The sequence below is a fragment of the Megalops cyprinoides genome, chromosome 17 (assembly GCF_013368585.1).
Source record: "Megalops cyprinoides isolate fMegCyp1 chromosome 17, fMegCyp1.pri, whole genome shotgun sequence".
Classification (NCBI taxonomy): domain Eukaryota; kingdom Metazoa; phylum Chordata; class Actinopteri; order Elopiformes; family Megalopidae; genus Megalops; species Megalops cyprinoides.
In genome coordinates this window covers 17,443,310-17,461,656 of record NC_050599.1, presented here as the reverse complement: position 1 = coordinate 17,461,656, position 18,347 = coordinate 17,443,310, and the positions used below count along the sequence as shown (strand labels likewise).

At 40.9% G+C, this 18,347-nt stretch overlaps 2 protein-coding genes across 10 annotated transcripts in view; one reads left to right on the top strand and one right to left on the bottom strand.

Moving 5' to 3' along the window:
• The window catches only part of epb41l2 (erythrocyte membrane protein band 4.1 like 2), a 68,319-nt gene extending 67,493 nt beyond the window's left edge, over nt 1-826 (bottom strand). For all 9 annotated transcript variants that reach the window (XM_036549899.1, XM_036549909.1, XM_036549902.1 and 6 more), the window contains exon 1: nt 692-826. The gene's annotated coding sequence lies outside the window, so the exon portion shown is untranslated. The remainder of the gene's footprint in view (nt 1-691) is intronic.
• Nucleotides 827-6,549: 5,723 nt separating this feature from the next.
• LOC118792640 (A-kinase anchor protein 7) overlaps nt 6,550-18,347 on the top strand; it is a 28,151-nt gene continuing 16,353 nt past the window's right edge. Inside the window, exons 1-7 of the mRNA XM_036550532.1 lie at nt 6,550-7,513; nt 9,122-9,268; nt 9,918-10,063; nt 12,399-12,535; nt 12,971-13,131; nt 13,979-14,091; nt 15,713-15,860. Coding sequence (XP_036406425.1) covers nt 7,153-7,513; nt 9,122-9,268; nt 9,918-10,063; nt 12,399-12,535; nt 12,971-13,131; nt 13,979-14,091; nt 15,713-15,860 — 1,213 coding nt within the window. The 5' untranslated portion in view covers nt 6,550-7,152. The remainder of the gene's footprint in view (nt 7,514-9,121; nt 9,269-9,917; nt 10,064-12,398; nt 12,536-12,970; nt 13,132-13,978; nt 14,092-15,712; nt 15,861-18,347) is intronic.

Sequence of the window (18,347 nt, the reverse complement as noted above, 5' to 3'; positions counted from 1 at the left end):
AACCACAACTATTGCCATCACTTGAAGGATTAGGTAGCTAGCTAACGTTATTTACAGGACACCTAACGTTAGCCTTCAAGCGACCGTTTTGCGTGGCTAGGAGACTGCACAACACTGTATTTTCACATTGTAAACACATAAAATTACGCATATATTTGCATGAGATGAAAAAAATATATATGGTTGCCATCTCGATACCGTTACACTGAAGTGCATCAACAGATAATACCAAACCAGCTAATTTCTCAAAATAGCCTTCAATCAGTTCAGCATCAATCAGTTCACCAACGGAGCTAGATAGCTGATTAGTTACCTAGTTAACCATCCCAATCGTGCAACGTAGTTAGCTAGCTGGCAAACTGTCCACTGTGTTGCTAAATTTTCAATAATATTTTTGCATGCATCACAGTAGGTCTATAGTACGGTGCTCCGCTGGCTGCCTAGCTATACAGCTGCAAATCCAGCACTCTATCAAAATTATGCTACCTCCTACCTAGTTTGCTCGACACATAATAGTTTCATATATGGTTCCCTTCCTGTGTAGATAGCATCGTAGCTAACGTTAGTCTGCAATAGTGAACACACGATCGTTCACTCACAAATGTTTGGAAACCAATCCAGCATGTTCAGCAGCAAATTATGTATACAATGAGTTCTAACATAAAACTATCAACAAGAGAGGTTGTCCTACCTGATGCTGGAAAGATAGTTAGAATCAGGTCCTCCCTTTAGCTAGAAAACTACGTAGTCTCGTTAAAAATGTGATCCAATCAACCTCCAAAATCTCAAATTGAAATTCCCAGACCAAAATCTGGCTGGGAGGGAATCCAAAGTAGTCAGACTTAACAGATGGGCCGCCCTTCTCAATTTTCATTGGCTTTCGTGTAACGTTGGCCTCGAACACTGCAATATGACTGGTCTTTGGAACTGTCGTTATAAAATGACTCGTCTCTCATTGGTGCAACCAAGTTGCGTTATGAATGGTGACGGTCGTGAGTTTACAAACGGTGGCCACTTCAAGTAAAACATCTCCCACTAATGGAAATATTATGTAATTGCATCATAACCAAATATTTTGTTTATAAAATTTCAAGTCTTTTTTGATGTATTAGTCATATGTCTCTATTCCTACTGCATATTAGAATTTCCCTAATGCAGTAGATTTAAACATTATGTATGCAGTTAATGATATAAAAAGCACAGCAGCGTCATGGAGATATTAGCTAATGTGGTTTCAAATCGCATGATCTATCCGTCACAAAAGAACATCAAAGTCCAGGATTAAAATTACAGTATAAATAAACTAACTTTTCATCAACAGTCAGAATCATCACAGAGGCTATTTTACAGACAACTATGTAAAGCATGTAGTTATCACACTCTAACACACAGTATCAAACAAAAGTATAATATGTGGGAATATCTGTATTTGCTGCATGCCAACGAAATACTACTGATCAAATGACACATTCTGATAAACACTGAGATAAGAATGGATTCTATGCAGGTACTATCAATCACTGTCAATGCCACAAAAACAAATACTGTTTCAAACCACTCGCATCCCCAGGGAATCTACAAGCACAGTAAATTACACTGCACGCACACGTCTGCCAAATACATAGACAAATAAATGTATAAATAAATACATGCATAAATATGTATATAACTGAATAAATGAAATCTCATTCAGGTTCATGTCAATCAAACATACTATGTTGTTGGTCTTAATTTCCCAAATCATGTCTCTGAAAGCATGCAGTTCAAAGGAACATTTCTGTGGCTATTTTTAAAGTAAGGTGCACTCGGAATCAGTTCACGCAACAACACAGGTGTTACATAAAACAGAACTGTGGGCTACTTTACTCAAACACATTGCAGCACACATTCCATTGCAATGCACTGCCTCAGTACTGTCGCTGACCTGTGTTTAACGCATGACTTTAATGCACTGCAATCAATGCTATGATCTAACGTGCAAACATCAGATACGAGTAACTCAAAGCTTCAAATCAAATGGCTGCCTTATTTGACAACAGAAAAGAATGGAATATCTTGCTGCGGGGTAGGGTGGCATACACGATTAGCAACCATTAGCAGTTTCCCTTGCCATCAAATATCCATTACAGCGCAGATATTTTGGTGTTTGGATCAATAGCTGGGCATCGTTTACCACTTTAAGGGCCACACAGGGGTTGGTTCTTCATTATTAATGCATAGCTTACCTCAGAATGGATTACAGTAACACAGAGGGGTCGATACCCTTGTCTTTCATTTTAACCTTGCTACTTACTGGTACCTACTGCTTTAAAATAGCATGGTAGAAATGTGATTCAAATATATCAACAAAATGTACTTAATGCTTGATGTATGTTTCTGGGAGCCAACTGGAATGTATGTGGGAAAAAATATTTACTCCATTTTCATGACAATTTAATTTTTTAATAATCCACTTTCTACAATTTCAAGAAGCACTTTTGAAATCCAGTGCATCCAGATGAAAAACAGCTGTCATTTTATTTCATTGATCAACAGTAGTCTGGGAGCAGAGCAAGCTGTGGATCAGCCTCATCTGATGAAAGGGAGCAGGCAAGATGTGTGAGTCCAAGCTTCAGCTACACCAGAAAGAATTATGATAGCATGTGCCTTATGATTTCAGCAGGGGGCCTGGGAAAGTCAACAGATTTTGCACTCACCAAATACATTTTAGGAAAGTGTTTTTAGGGTCAAGACAATTCTTTAGGTAATATTTAGCAACTAATGCAGTTTCCAAAACCACTGTTTAAAGATCTTAACTGTTTGTCAGTTCATAATATTATTTTTTTTATAGCAGTATCACCACAGAGATTCAGCTCATAGAAACATTTTATCATTTGCCCTTTAATGGGGAACAATATCATGCTTGGCTGTAACTTTACATCTTCATAATGGAAATTAACGTGTGATTCCACTACCAATAAAGTAAAGTCTCTCTCACTCGTAGCAGACATTGTCAGCAATCCTGATTTTTTTCTGATATTATCTTATAAGAAAGTAAACAGATTTCCAGGACAATTACCTCCAACGCAGATACAAGGACTGAAATATCAAGAGCTTCATTTTGTTGATTGGTGTGTCTGCTGTGTAGGACTGTGAAATTCAGGAATGCAAATGTGCTTATTGAAATATATGGTAATAGCAAGGAATATAATTTGTCTTTCAGTTATTAAAGCTATGTACGAATGCCAAACAAGAACAAAGCCAAAGTTTACATGAAAAGACAAAATTAGCCCGGCAATTCTCACTCAGTAAAAGTAAATGAAAACTCACCAAGAAGAAATGTTCAGGTTCCCAGGCGTTGTTGAAACCACGCAATCCATCCCAAGAGTTCAGAGTTAAAAAAATAAACAGAGAGAGAAATTAGGCCCAATTACTTTTGTATTACTGCATTCTCTAAAAGCAATACCATCTCAAAATCATTCCAAAAAAACAATCTGCTGTTTAATACTATATCTTTTCATAGCACACGGAGCAAAACAAGAGACAGAACTCCTGGCACCATTTAATTAGCATGATATGCACGATGATATTACCGGGGTATAAAGCTGTCCTCTCTAAACCACTCTTGGATGTTGTTTCTTGTCAAATCCCAAAGCATGGCTCTGCAGATTTCCGATCAGATTAGTGAAAAGAATTATCGCAATCCACCATCTGGCCCGCATATATCAAACTAAATAAAACAAACGGGTTAAAAGTGACACATCCTGTTCTTCATAGGCAACAAGAATGCTGTTATGAAAAGCAACCTGTGGAATCAGACCTGGCTCTAGGTTTAGCTACACTTTCAAAAATTGCAGGGAGAGAAATAAAGCTGTTCTTGTCGTTCTGACTGCTGACCACTGAAAGAGGACAGGCTTAAAGTTAACAGTGGATTAGTTGGGGGAGAGATGTAGCACTTGAGGCAGTGACTCCTAGCTATTTAAATCCTCTTGGTGCTAACTTGGGGTTGAACCTTGCCCATAACCTGGAATTGCAGCCAGATAAAGAAGCCCCAACTTCAGAACCGCATCTCCATCAGTGGAAAAGATGCAACCACTGTCCGAACTAAACTGTGTCAGCTGTGTTTATGACTCCTGGAAGTGGCCCTTTTGTTCTTAATGTTCTAATTGGATTCCATAGAACAGGATGACCTCGGCAAGTGTGTTATGTGCGTGTGGATCTGATGAATGATCCTGTCCCGCGCAAATTTAATCCCTGCTGCCATAATCTGCTTTCTGAATGTGTATAGAAAAATATAGGTACAGACAAACTGATAAACTAACATTCAATGACACTAATGATGGAATATACAATTACAAGCATTAAATGTGCTTTTATTTAATATATTCACTGCAGTCTAGCTATATATAATTGCCTTTTTCAATCTACCACCTGATAATTTTCCAGATTATGATTTACATTTTTTAATGATATAAAATGTGAGATGTACAGATTGCACAGCTTTTTGAAAGGATTCTGTCTCTGACTTGCTGTGGCTGCTCTTTGCCGCACCTTTTCCAGCATCCTCCCATTGATACTTTCTTTATTTTATAATTACTGTATATAAGTTGTAATTACTTTACAATTTGTGTGCCTCATACATTCATATGTTTCCTCAGGGTTTTTTTGCTTAAAAACTCTGTAGCACAAGTTTAAAGAACATGTGTACCTGAAATATTCTGTGTGAGATGAAGTGTGTTTCAGCAATGGAAAGACAAATATCCTGTTGTAAACAACTGAAATCATGTCTTCCTCCTCTCAGACAGGTAATGGGAAACCTAAAACCATGTTAGTTCTTCACATTATTTCTTCATTAGCTACATTTAATTAAATTCAGCTAATTGCAGCATCTTCCAATTTCTCAATGTTCTTAGTATGGCAATGCACCTCATTCCCTGACAACTATCAGCAATAAAAAATTCATAAAGAAAACACACATTGTAACTAGATCCTAAGCATATAAAAAGAGCTTGGGAAGGAAAAAAAACCCTTTGAGCAAATAAAGGAGTTTCAGATTCTCACCTGAGAGCCCTGTAGCCTCAGCATGAACACGCACCCGGAGGTGAAGGCGAAAGATCCGGATTCACAGCCTCTTCTCTCTGTTTGCCTCCGCTCAAGAGTTGCAGAACTGGTTGTGCTCTCACACCTGTTGCTTCTCTGACCCGGTCGGCTTCTTTTCCACAATCTGAAACCCAGCCCCAGGTATACTGTTACACAACACAAACACGGGCGTGAAAGGCAGAGGCAGAGGCAAATATTTGAGCCTCTGTCAAGTCATTGTTTTTCTTCAAACAATGCAGGTGTTACCTGAGGAGAGCAGGGGTTACTGATAGCATTTCTGCTTCTGTGTATGAGAATTTGAAGCAGAGCATTTCAGTAGCTCCTGCTATTACTCCAGAATTTGAGGTTCTAAAATATTTTAGTGCCACCACATTTCATTGCTGAACTGTATGCTGTTTTTAATTATCAACCACCACTAACCCACTTAGGTGATGCATGGCAACCATTTTGCACTCACTTCACATCAGGTGAGGTGGGGAAGGGGGAAATTAACATTAACCGTGAGGCTTGTTCATGTCTTTTAAATGCCCTGCATATTTTGAGGTATTAACAGCTCCCGTCTGAATCATACGTATTTAAAAGTAATGACCCTTCTCCATATAAACTACTGAGGGAGGCAACAACATTGGTCACTGCAACAAAAGTTGTTAACTCCCAGTAGAGGCAGTACAGAGATGGGCCATCGGGTAAGGGCAATGTGGTCAGTTTATTTAACTGACCACAATCAGAGAGTACAAGCACTGCTATGAATGCGCGGGGGGAGCAGAATTACTGGGCAGGACACGCTCCGTGCACCCAGGAACCGCTAGTCACCACCTGTCGGCGGCTGACTATATAAAGCTGTCTTTTGTTGTTCAGGATGACTGCACGCAGATGAACACGTTAGCCATGAGGCATTTCACCGTACACAATGGCCTGAACCCCAGTGTTACGCTACTCCCTCAGATACAGATATTAGTAGCTGGAAAATAAATAACAAAACTTGACCGTGCTCCCCATAAATAAATCGTGTACTTAAGCTCAAACAAAATTGTACAATAATAAAGGATTTACTTATTTTGTTCCTTTGAATACTAGCAGAATACTAATACTAATATAGAATACTAGCTGAAGCTCCTCCGTACACTGGGAAAAACTGGTACTTAACGAGGTCTTCTCTATCTGAATTGAGCTAGAGCTAGATGGCTATCAAGATAGAAAACGTAATGACATTATAATGGAGTCTAGGTAGCTATCAAACCAATGGTGGTCTATAATACAGTTATATTTACTTAGGACATTAGGACCAGTAACAATAGAGACAAAGTTTTTAAATAAAGTGTGAAATTACCATCAGTCTCAGAACTGGGGCATCAAGCACGAGCATGTCACATGTGAGTGCATCTTCATCTTAAACTTTCGCTTTCGAAATTGGCGTTCGCGTTTTGGCCCGCTTGGGGATCCGTAGATGTGTGTTTACAAATGGTATTTCTATGCGCTATGGTAGTTAGGAGTCTTGCGATTTACTACATGCTGGCTGACTTCTGCGCTGCAACTGTCAGCTTGCTTACCCACAAGCAATCTATAAATAGTTATGCAGTCTTGTTTTCTCAACGACTTTGCTTTGCCAACAGTAACACTAACCGAGGGACGCGGATCAAACGGTGACGGTTTCTCAGCTAAAAAAGAAAACTACTTACCGCCTTTGGACAAAGTAGTTAGATTAGCTACGATATCGTTGTGCATTACTCCAGTGTGTTGTGCTTTAGCTAGCAAACCGTGCAGGTGTGAAACGTTTTTCCGTTAGTTAGATAATTATGTTAGCTAGCTAACCATTTGACTACCAAACGATCTTAGTTTAACTACTTGTTTTGCAAGCTCAAAACAAGTATCCAGCTGGTTGCATAACCGCATTTGAACTTATAAATATAACTGTTTTTTTCTGGATGTCCTCGGCGGGCAAGCAAGCTCTTGAATAATTTCACATGAAATCATCTGAAAGCTAACTACGTTTTGAAAAAATGTAGTCATGCATAATAAGCTAGCTGTATTTCTGCAGGACACATGGGCGCCACGGAACGTAAGCACTGAGTGATGATTCCATTGAGAGTGCTGCTTTTCCAAACTCCCAGGTTTACAGTGAAAGTAGCCCGCCAAAGTCTACCCTGCGTTTTTCACAAGTTACCTGGAGGACAGGTAAATCTTGCTAACAAAGTTGGACGTCAAAGTCGTTGCTGCGCCTTTTCTGCACTACCTGTAGGACAGGCTAATTTCACGGACATGCAGCCAGTTAGTGGCCCCGAGACGGACTTCCATATCGTCGAGCTCGATACTAGCATGGAACTTGACAGCGGTCTGCTAGAGCTGGCACCTGCAACGAATGCGTTGGAAGATGTAAACCCTGAAGACAGCTGCTTGCTATCTGCTCCATGTGTCACAGAACGCATCGATTCGGGTGAGGAAAAAGCCATTCGCTTGCGGTCTCTTGCAATACTGACATTCCACTAAGAGGGGCAAGTTGATTGTACTGTTGGAGATACAGGGGGGGGCATTTAAAATCAATGCGTGGTGGCCGTTCTGCGTTGTGTTCAGACGCTGACAGGAAGACAGCGTCAGAACACTGTCAAAGACCGAAGGTCTGGGCTTTAATGTCTGGTCACATGGTCAAGAGCAGTAAATAAATAAATACACCACTGTGTGACGGCTTTACATCGCTTTCCCACGCCTGCATCTTCCAGAAATAAAACGTTGCAATGGATGGGCTGCTAGCTGCCGTGCAATATAGAGTGCACTCTGTTTTCTAACCGTAATTGAAGCGTGATGTTTGTTCATATTCCGCATGATCCATTAGGATTTACCAAGCTCTCTCTAGATGAGGCTAGTAATGCCATTTGCTGGGAGTTAAGATTTAAATCGGCTCATAACCACTCTCAAAACAACTGGTTGGCTGACCTACATTTGAGATGCCATTGTCTTTCACTCCATTAAAAACGAAGCATCTGAGCTGGTGTTTGACCACTGCCATGTTTTTTTTTTTTTTTTAAATCATTACCTGTTGGGAGTTAACCCTGGGAAATGAATACCGAAGTGGAAAATTCAATTTACTGTGCTGTGACATGCTGATTTAAACCCGGAGACATGGGTGTATTCAGAGAGGCAGAAGTTGTTCCATAAGCTCTGGATCAGTCTTAGTGCTGTCCAGTAAGCTGTCACCCTCACCCATGCACTTTGTCATCTGGTCCTGCATCCCGTGAGAACTGTTCATGCTGTGCTCTGTAAGGCCAAGTCTTTTCCTGCCAATAGTCTGAATAGGTGTAGAGTGACTGGTTATTACTGGGACCCTTATTTGAATGTGGATATGACACTATCCTCAGTTTAGTAGAAAGTAGCTTAATTTGTAGTTCTCAGAGAACCAACATCAATGTAAAGGACTGTAGTGTAAGCTTTGTAATTCACTGTAGGCCTATTTTCATTCTCAGTTTTACTATAAACATCAACCCGGTTAAAGGCAATGATAATTATGGAAGAGATCATAATTATAATCATTGTCAAGATGACAGTATTTGATCTGTGGTAATTTCTAATCAGCTAGTGTTAGTTAGCACTGCAAAGACGCACAACAAAGGCCATGTATTATCATGTTGGCTGGTTTATTCTTGACGCCATCATAGCAAAACAAAAGAGAAAAATTAGTCCCTCCAATAATGGTGTACAATGAGACAATTAGAATCATTTAGGTGGTAATAAATGAATCAAAATACACTTATGCCTAACACTGTACAATTAGTTCAATAGCAGACCTTTAAACCTCTGCATATGGATCTAGGGAATTCATTTAGCTGTAAGTTCTTATTTGCAAACATTTCAAGTTTAGTTTGTCAAGTGGGAGCTATGGGATGATCTGATCAGAATCCGTTTCAGTGTTCATGTGTCATACTGTTGATATCCTGATATTTAATGTTTTTGGGTCTGATCTGGGAAGCAAGTGGCACAGCTGTTCTCGGGTGACCGACTGCTCTCCTGTCCAATGTGTCTGTCTTCTGCCCTGTGTGTCGGTGATCAGAGCACGAAACGCCGAAGAAGCAGCGAAAGAAAACGAAGAAGGCCAGATTAAGAGGCCGAAAGCAGAACGCAAAATCATCGGATTGCGCCGACAGCCTTTTGGCAGAGCTTCCGTTTGCGAACGCAGAAATATGGACGGACCTCGGCTGTAAGTAGACAGAGTAACACGAGGAACAGATCCACATTCCCGGAGTCTTAAGCAAAGCCATCAATTACTTCTTCCATGCTTGATCCCTGTTAGATTTGAACCATCAGTTAAAATGTCATCTACATTACAGTTTTTGTCTAAACTCACACAATACATCTTTTGTTGTTGAACGTACCTTTGATGAGAGAAGGACTGCAATGAATCGCAGGCAGAGCTAAAATAAAACACAGGTGAAAGGTGGCATTGTACCTAAGCAATCCAGAGAGCGAATGCTTCACAAGCAAAATGGACCTCTCTGGGACCCGCCTAACTCTGTAATGAGGGATTTCTGTGTACTTGCCAAGTGATGCAAGGAGCTTCCTAGCACCACAGCTGGTGAATTCAGAATTCTGCCAGCTGCCCAGCACTTTTGAATCAAGCATTTGTTTTGTTGTGTGTTTCTGTCTTTCAATGGGCACACAAAAGCGCATAATATGAGTATTGCAAAACTTTTTTTTTTTTTAATGTTTCGCGTTAATGTGTAATGTCTAGATGTTACAGTCATCCTGGCCTCTTTACAGGAAGTGTCACTCCATTGCAGATTCCTCCGGTAATGCTTTATCTCATCACACCACACTTCCTGTCCCATTGTTGCTTTCTCTTCCCTCAGTCACCACCTGTGAGAAAAACGTGAAGAAAAAGCGAAAGCGAGGAGACAGTGGTCGAGGAGAGAGCGAAGAGGATGGTGAGAAGAAGAAGAAGAAAAAACAGCCACGGCCAAACTACTTTGTTTCCATCCCCATCAGGAATCCAATGGTACTGTCCACTAAAATGTATTCACATGGTTACTGAGTCTGAGATTTGAGCGTCCTTTAGAAGCCGCAATGAATGAACAAGCTAGTGATGTAAGAGCAGCAGTGTAGTATAGTTCTGGTCTCATTGGGGGAACTGTGGCTGATTCACCACACAAGGTACTTTTTATTATTTTTAAATTTTATTTTCCTCTCTTTTCAACCAAACTATTCATATATGACTATGGAAGATTAAGCTTGCTCCAGTCTGACAGCCTCTGCACCAGAGTGTAGCATAGTGGTAAGGAGCAGGGCTTGTAACCAAAAGTTTGCTGGTTCCATTCCCCACTGGGACACTGCTGCAGTACCCTTGGGCAAGGTATTTAACCCACAATTGCCTCAGTGAACATCCAGCTGTATAAATGGATAACGTAAAAATTGTGTCCTTTGTAAGTCACTCTGGATAAGAGCATCTGCTGAATGTAATGTAATGTAGCTGGTTTCACACCCTGGTAATAGGGCTCAGCCTGTGTTAAGAAGCAGTGCCTTTACTGTCAGAGCCACCCAGGAGCCCCATCACATGAGTTTTAAACTCAGGGAATTGCACTCTGCTTCACCGCCTCAGGGCTCTGCACTCCGGAGCCCTGTGTAGCCACCCACTGCTCACTGATGCTGCCTTATAAGGTTATAAAGCACTTACCAGAACTCCAGCACACTCAAAGTTAATAACTGTTTCTATCGAATTACCTGGGCTACCTCTTTCCTCTTATCGCACTTCCGTCATTTGTAGTGATGGCTCTTTGCGCGTGGATTGAATAAACCATCTTACTCATCTTCCACTTGTGCTCTATTTTCCAGTGGCTTAAAGCATTTTTGTATTTTATCCTACCTGTTCCAGAGCACTCCCTGCTTTAAGCTGTTATTCTATAGATCATGATAACAGCATACAGAAAACGAGTGTTTTTTGTACATATGCTCCATTATGCATTGGATATGTTTCAGTGTCTGTTGGCAGTCCCTCACTGCTTGTGAATGAAACACTAGTACAGGTGTCTGAAAATACCAAGTCCAAAGAATTTCAAGACTGCTTGACATCCGTGTAGTTTGTAAGGACTGTCAAAAGAGCAAGTATTGTTACGTAACTACCTGTCTAAGATTTTTAAGTAACAATACTTGCCTAACTACCTATCTGGTAGGTAGTGTGGTGTGAAGCAGAGGTACAATTTCAGCACGCATCTGCTGTGTTTCACAGTATGTTTGTGGCTGACTCAGATGGGCAGTTAAATGAGCTGAACAGTAGAGTGTGAACTATGTGTTAGTACTGAAGCAGCTCTGTCTGTTGCCGTGTTTTGTAGTCTCTTTTCACTGTTGTACTGTGGGAATTTTTATTCATGGGATTCAAACATAAAAATACCAACTTAAACACAGTGCTTACATGTCAAGTCTGATTTCCTTTACAATGATCAATACAACTACCATTTAATGCCTGTATCCAATTGGAGCTACACTTTCTGTGAAAAATGAACCCCAAGGAGAGTGTTGGATGTGTCAACCACAAACCAAGAAGTTAGCCCTCATAAGAAAGGTTTACAAATGTTTAGCATGTCCATCCAAACACTCTACCTGGTATTCACATACCCACATAATTCCCTTTGGAGCCTTTAAAAATGCAGGCCCAGAGCTGGTTCCTGCTCTGTGATACAGAACAACAGTTGGTATTGCAGCTGATATGACTGCAGAAGCCTCCTTTGAGCTTTCTGTCTCATCACTCATCCCCATGACATCAGTGGAAGTGCTATAGAAAGCTGCTTCCTAAGGTGCTGTTCTCTCTCACTGAGTCTTATCTAAACACTTTCTGTAAAGCCTCCCTATTTTTATCGTGCCTGTCCCACTGAGAGCTTTACTTTAATGGAGCACTCCACCAAAAAAGATCGTTTGTTTCGTTTCCTGCACTTAACAGTCTCTATCCTCTCATGTTGTGAGTCTTTCCTCTGTACTCTACATCTAGATTACATCACGATTTGAATTTTCCACATCCACTTGGTCATTTTTTTTGTGATCAGGCTTCCACTGAGAATGTTAAGCCACCCTGAGGAAGGGAAAGGCAAATTTTTCATGTTGTAACAAAGTGTAATAAAAGACACACTGTTTCCATATCACTGCAGTCCTCAGCCATGGAGGTATTGGTTGTGGTAGCTGATTTCTAATGTGACAGTTGGAATACTGATAATTTCAAATGTGAGAAATAATATAAAACACGCTCACTTCCCCTATAGAAACATGCTGAGGGAAGAAATTAGCCTGAACTTAGCATCCTCATGTCTTCACATTGATGCTCACATGAGTGTCGATCCCTTTAGATCACGGAGGGCATCAAAGCTGTTCAGGATCTGGTGGTGCAGAACGAGGAAAGATATTCCCGTGCTCTGATCCCTGTGGGCAGCCTGCACATCACCTTGCTGGTGGCCTACCTGAGCAATGAGGAGGAAGTCAACATGTGAGTGTTACCATAGTTATTGCACATGCTCGTGTCTCTGCCAGTCTGCAACCTCATTAGTGTAATTTTACATGCACACCATGAACTCATCATAATGACTTTGTTTTTGGAAAAAAATGGATTGACTCTACCTTTGAGACATCCACAAATTTCAGTTTCAGTCTTATTGTCGTGATTAACTCTGAAAAGCAGTATGAGTTGGTATGATTAACTGTAATGATCGTTAAAATGCTCTCCTAACATGAGCTGGTAACTGAAGGAGGAGCTGTTTGGTTTCAAGTTTGATAAGCTGCAAATGTCAATCACTGAACCTCTAAAAGAAATGTCCACTCCGTGTTGATAGAGGTGTTCTGTACTGAGGTGGGCAGGTCTTGTGAGATGAGGCAGGATGAGGCATAGGAGAGTAAAGGCGTGGGGTGCTCCGGGTCCTGACAGGGCGAAGAGCGTCATGGAGCAGACAAAGCAAGCGCTCCAGGACCTGCTGGAGGGGAGGGACCTGATCCTGCCGTTCTGCGGAATCGGACACTTCAAGAACGAGGTGGTGTTCGCTCAGCTGGCTGAGGGGAGCCACGTGTCCAAGCTGACGGAGATAGCAGGTGCGTATTCCAGCTGTGCTATCTGCAGAGTGCGGTTTAGTCCTTAGCCTGACAGCAGGGTCACAGTGTAGGTGCGCTGTTCTCTGTTCCCGGGCACGTGGTAAATCCACGTTGTTTGCAGTTTCCAGATAAACCCTCTGTGTTCATTTAAGTGATGTTCCTCCTTGTATTGGTGCAGCTTTTAAATTCAGCCTTCCAAAAAAAAAATTTATTTATTAAATTGATTCCATTTCCATCAGCAGAGTGGTATTATGTCTAGTCACATGTGATCAGATTTGGGTTAGAGTGACATCTCAGGTGTTTTCTCCATGAAGTTGCGTTAAGGTCGTACTTTGGGGTTTTCTATGCTGAAGTGGTGTTCGTGCTCTATCCAGGGATATTTTATGCATGGAGTTGTGTTAATGTTGGATTCAGAGGTGTTTTCTGTATGTTGTTGTGTTATGCAGCATTAATACAGGAATATTTCCAGCAAGGAGCTGTGTTAAGGTGGCATTCTTTCAGTGAGTCTTCTCTAAACACTTTGTGTTGTGTGGAGCATGTTTCCAGTTGTGTTAATGTTGTATTTAGGGGTATGTCCAGCGTGGAGCTGTGTTAAGGTGGCACTGCAGCTGCTGGTGAGAGGTGAAGTGGATGCCAACGCTGTACACCTTCCCTGTGTGAAAAGAGTCTGGCTGTTAAGGTCATCGGATTGTCCCGGGAGCCGCTCTCTCTCTCTCTCTGCTATTGATTATCTCCTTCTGTTACACGAGGGCCGGTGAAGCCGTCTTCCCGCCTGCATTCCTGCACGCTGAACGGATCTGGCTGGTAGCAGCTCACACCCCCGGTCTCTCTGTCCCTTTGGCTCCAGATGCGGTGAGGAAGGCGTTTGAGGAGAAGGGGGTATCGCCCGGGGACAGCAAGGCATTTAAGCCACACCTGACCTTCATGAAGCTTTCGAGAGCCCCCAAGCTGCGAAGTCAGGTGAGGTCCCTTCTTCCAGCATGCGCATACAGGTGAGGTTGCTTCTTCCAGCATGCACATACAGGTGAGGTTGCTTCTTCCAGCGTGCTCAGACAGGTTGTATCTTCTAGCATGTACAGACAGGTGAGGTTTTCTCATCCAGCGTGTACAGACAAGTGCAGTTTCCTCTCCCAGAGTGTGCAGACCGGTGAGGTTTTTTTCTCCCAGCATGCACAGGCAGTGTGGGGTAGAGGGTGTAGTTTGGTTCTTCCTTATTCAAGCAAACCTTATCTTTTCTGGAGAGGAGAGATGGTGAAGCTGCTGGTCTAGGTAAGATCATGCTGATTTGAGATGTGGAAATTTAATGCGAAAGCTGAGTCATTCCTGGTCCAGGAAGCATCCAGACTTTTGAGTTTCTTCATACATTGTGGTTTTAGGGAAAACCTGTACAGCGTTTGAATAACTGACAGTCCAGCTGGATATAATTACTTAAAAGGCAATTTAATAAATGGTCTTGTAATATATTCTGTATTAAGTATAACAACTATATAGTCATAACATTACTATGGTAACTTTTGTGAATCTCTTAGATGCAATTAATAGATGGAAAAGAAAAGGAATTGTTATTGATAGAAAATATGTAATTACAGATGTATGTCTAGGTTTTGAAATGCCTTAGCAGTATTACAGAAGATATTCGTCTGTTCATGACAGAGTTTATGTAAAAGGTCATAGGATTTTGAGTTGGTCAGTAGATATAAAACATGCTCTTATACACTAGTCAGCCTAATAATCTCTGAAAACTGACCTTGGTTGCTCAGTTATTGGTTTAATGCCCATGCATTAACTTCATAAGACTGTCTGGTAAGGATGCAGTCAAAACAAGGAGATGTAATCTAAGTTAAACTCTCAGTATTTATTTGAAATTGCAGAGACTTTGCAGAGATTAACATGAACCCAACGGCTTTTGAATATTTGAACATATTGACTTTTCACATTCCTGTGACTTCCTATTATTATTCTATTTCTTGAATATCCGACATCCTGTTTTTACTTATTTGCATTTTTTTACTGATTTGCATATTCAGGAATGTAGTGTAATAGTGCTTGCATGCATTATTACAGATTTCAATTTGCCCCTTGGCACCATCTATTGGAGGACATCAGCGCAATCTGCATCTCTGAAGTCAGGACTGATGTAAATTTCAAAATGTATATTTCTCATGAAAGTTCATGCAACTAAAAAAAAATTAAACAAATAACTCAGTACACACAAAGTGGATAAATTGTGTAAAGTGTGTTAGTCACCATTTTACACCCTACATGCTAGCCGTGTAGCAGTGTTGCCCCAGACTTGGGGACCGAATGGAGGCCCGCTGTGGGGTGGAGGAGAAGGGGTTGCCCACGTTATCTGCTTGCTGTGAGCGTGGACAACACACTTCCTGCTCTTATCGGGCACGACTAACTGTGAGATCCGCTCTGCGAGTCAGAAGATGCATTTGGAGAGCTCGTATCTTCACAAGATATGCATTTGGGGGCTTCATATCTTCACAGGATAGGCGTTTGGGGGTGGGGGGGGGGGGGGGGGGGGTTCATGTTTTCACAGAAAGCTAACGTGCACACAGTGGTGTTTGTGTCGTAGGGAATAAAGAAGATTGATCCCAAAGTGTACGAGAGCTTGGCTCAGCACAGCTTCGGAGAGGAGACCGTGTCCAGAATAGACCTCTGCTCAATGCTGAAGAAAAAGAGCGCGGATGGGTACTATCACTGCGAGACCACCATAACGCTCGGTAAGTTAATGCAATTAGTTACACCCCCTTAATGTAAAGCATAAAACATTAAAAAAAGGTAAAATATTAGCAGCTTTAGAGTATCAGTTTTCTTTTCATTAGAGTCCTCCATCTTAAACTGTTTTATAAGCATTACCACGCATTGTGGGTTTCAGTTAATTGGTATTTAAGAATTTCTGAGAAAAGCTCATCATTTATTAAAGACTGTGGTTTAACAGGGGAATGGAGTGGTTTCCTCTTTCACACCTGATTCTATGTCACCTCAGTTCCCCTACAGCCTACGTGAGGAAAAGAGTTTTATAGGAGGCAGTCCTAAAGGATTCCATGTAGGTGGAAAAAGTGGATGCTGGCGTTGCCTAATCCGGTCCTATGGTTAATGCATTACTCCAAGGCCTCATTAGAATGGTTCCAGGTGTAATTATCCTCATAGTGAATGCTTACACTTGGGTTTAAATGGGTCTTCTCACACCCACTTGTTCCAGTTGTTTGATTACAAAAATGTGAAGCTGTTTAAAAATGTCGAGGTAAGTAATGGAGTAGGAGCTGGTCATTAAAATATTACAAAACACTAACTGTCCTTCGTGATGTGAAGGACAGTAAGTGTTTTGGTCTGTAGATTTGGACTTTTAACATTAAAATAATCCACTGTAGTTGTGCTACAGGGTAGCACACTTACCTAGGGATACCAGTGAAAATACAAATGGAATAAAGTGTTTATTGTTATGGAGTATTCATTGCATTGGTGTGTGTAGTATTGCACAGTTTTATGTGGTAATGTAAAGAAATAACATCTTCACTCGCAAGTAGTTTTTTCCCCAAGGATTGGAACTCAATTTTGTGAAAAAGCATTTAACTGTTATGTTCACCATCATACAAAATGCCCATGCAGTGCTCTCCAAAAGCATCTAGAATTACATGAGTCTGCACTTCTGACACATTTAAAAAAATATGAAATGCCTGCATTTCAGATATGTGCAGCTGCTTATAATATCTATAATTGTAATATTGCCCGGTGAAATAAAGTTTAAAGAAATAATATGCGTTCAACAAATGTTACAGAATAGGTAGTTATATATAACTAAAATTTATAATTTACAAAATTAGATATTTAGGATGATTTTTTTTTTATATACTGAAGCCAGTTTAACTAAGATATTTTCAAAGAACTTTTAAATTCATTTCCTTATTTTAGGTGCATTTGTGGCCAAAATACAACACTCAGTAAAACATGAAAACAAGTTTTGAAAATGTGCATTGAATGTATATTAAAATGCTTTTACCATTTTTATATGAAAGTAAATATTTTAGTCCATGTTTGAAACATGCCTAACATGAAAATGACAATGTTATGAATGATATGTCACGTAGGTATAAAGAGTAAATTTGTGGGTTTTAGTAGAGTGTAAAGACTAAGTATTAAAATACAATAAAATTACAATTACAGTGTCATTATATGTATACAGCATTTATAATGAAGTATTAGTGTCTGCTATCACTTGCAGCTGCCCACCCTGCCTATTTTAGCATTATCATTAGGTAATGTTGCCTGCTTGAAGGTTACTTCATTAGACTGTATGATCCTCCTCATGACCGCTAGGGGTAGCATTGTGCACAGTATAACAGTACTCTCCACTCCAGGTTGACCTCTTTTGCTCCTGTGTTTAGCATTCAGTCAGCGGTGCTTGAGTCAGCACGGTCACGCGTGCGTTTGCATAAACCGCCATGCCTCACCGCCTGTTCAAAGGTCAACAGGTTCCTTTTCCTTACCGCCCAGAGTCCCTCGGCTGCTGTCATTCCCATGTTTGCTCTGTAGGGCTCTGCAATGTGATCCAAATGTAGAAAAAAAAAACCCATATGCTGATAACTTGTTTCCAAATCCTACTGTGTGTGAGCTGCCCAGTTGTTCCAAGGCAGATAATACAGCTTGTTACCATCTGGAGTAGCATATTAAATTACACTGTGTGGCTTTTGTCTTGTTCAAAGACGGAGGTGGTAATGTTAAGCAAAGGAAGGGACTCCTCTGGAAATTAGAAATGTGAGATGAGGTCTACCTTACCATGGGGACATGCTGAAAAAGTCTCCATTTTCATTTCATTGTGTTTAACTTCTCTTCAGTCAGAGCTTGAGTCACATTGCATGATGTCACAGATCACTACAGGCAGTGTTCTGTTTGGAGAGAAATTGAATTTTTTAAATTAGTTCATTTTTGTGCAAATGGATATCCAGTGAGCCACACCTAATGCACTGTCAGCTGCAGTGTGGGGACCTCTAGTGGCCGTGGTGGGAAAATGCCGTTAATCTTTGTGCCTGTTACTCTCATCTCCTTTACTCTCCTCTTATATGGATTTTCAAAATGGAGAGAATTGGCCAAATTAACATTCTACATCAGTGGACTTCAAATTGCAGTGCGCATTTTCACACTGCACACGTGTGTGTGTGTGTGTGTGTGTGTGTGTGTGTTTGTGTGTGTGTGTGTGTGTGTGTTTT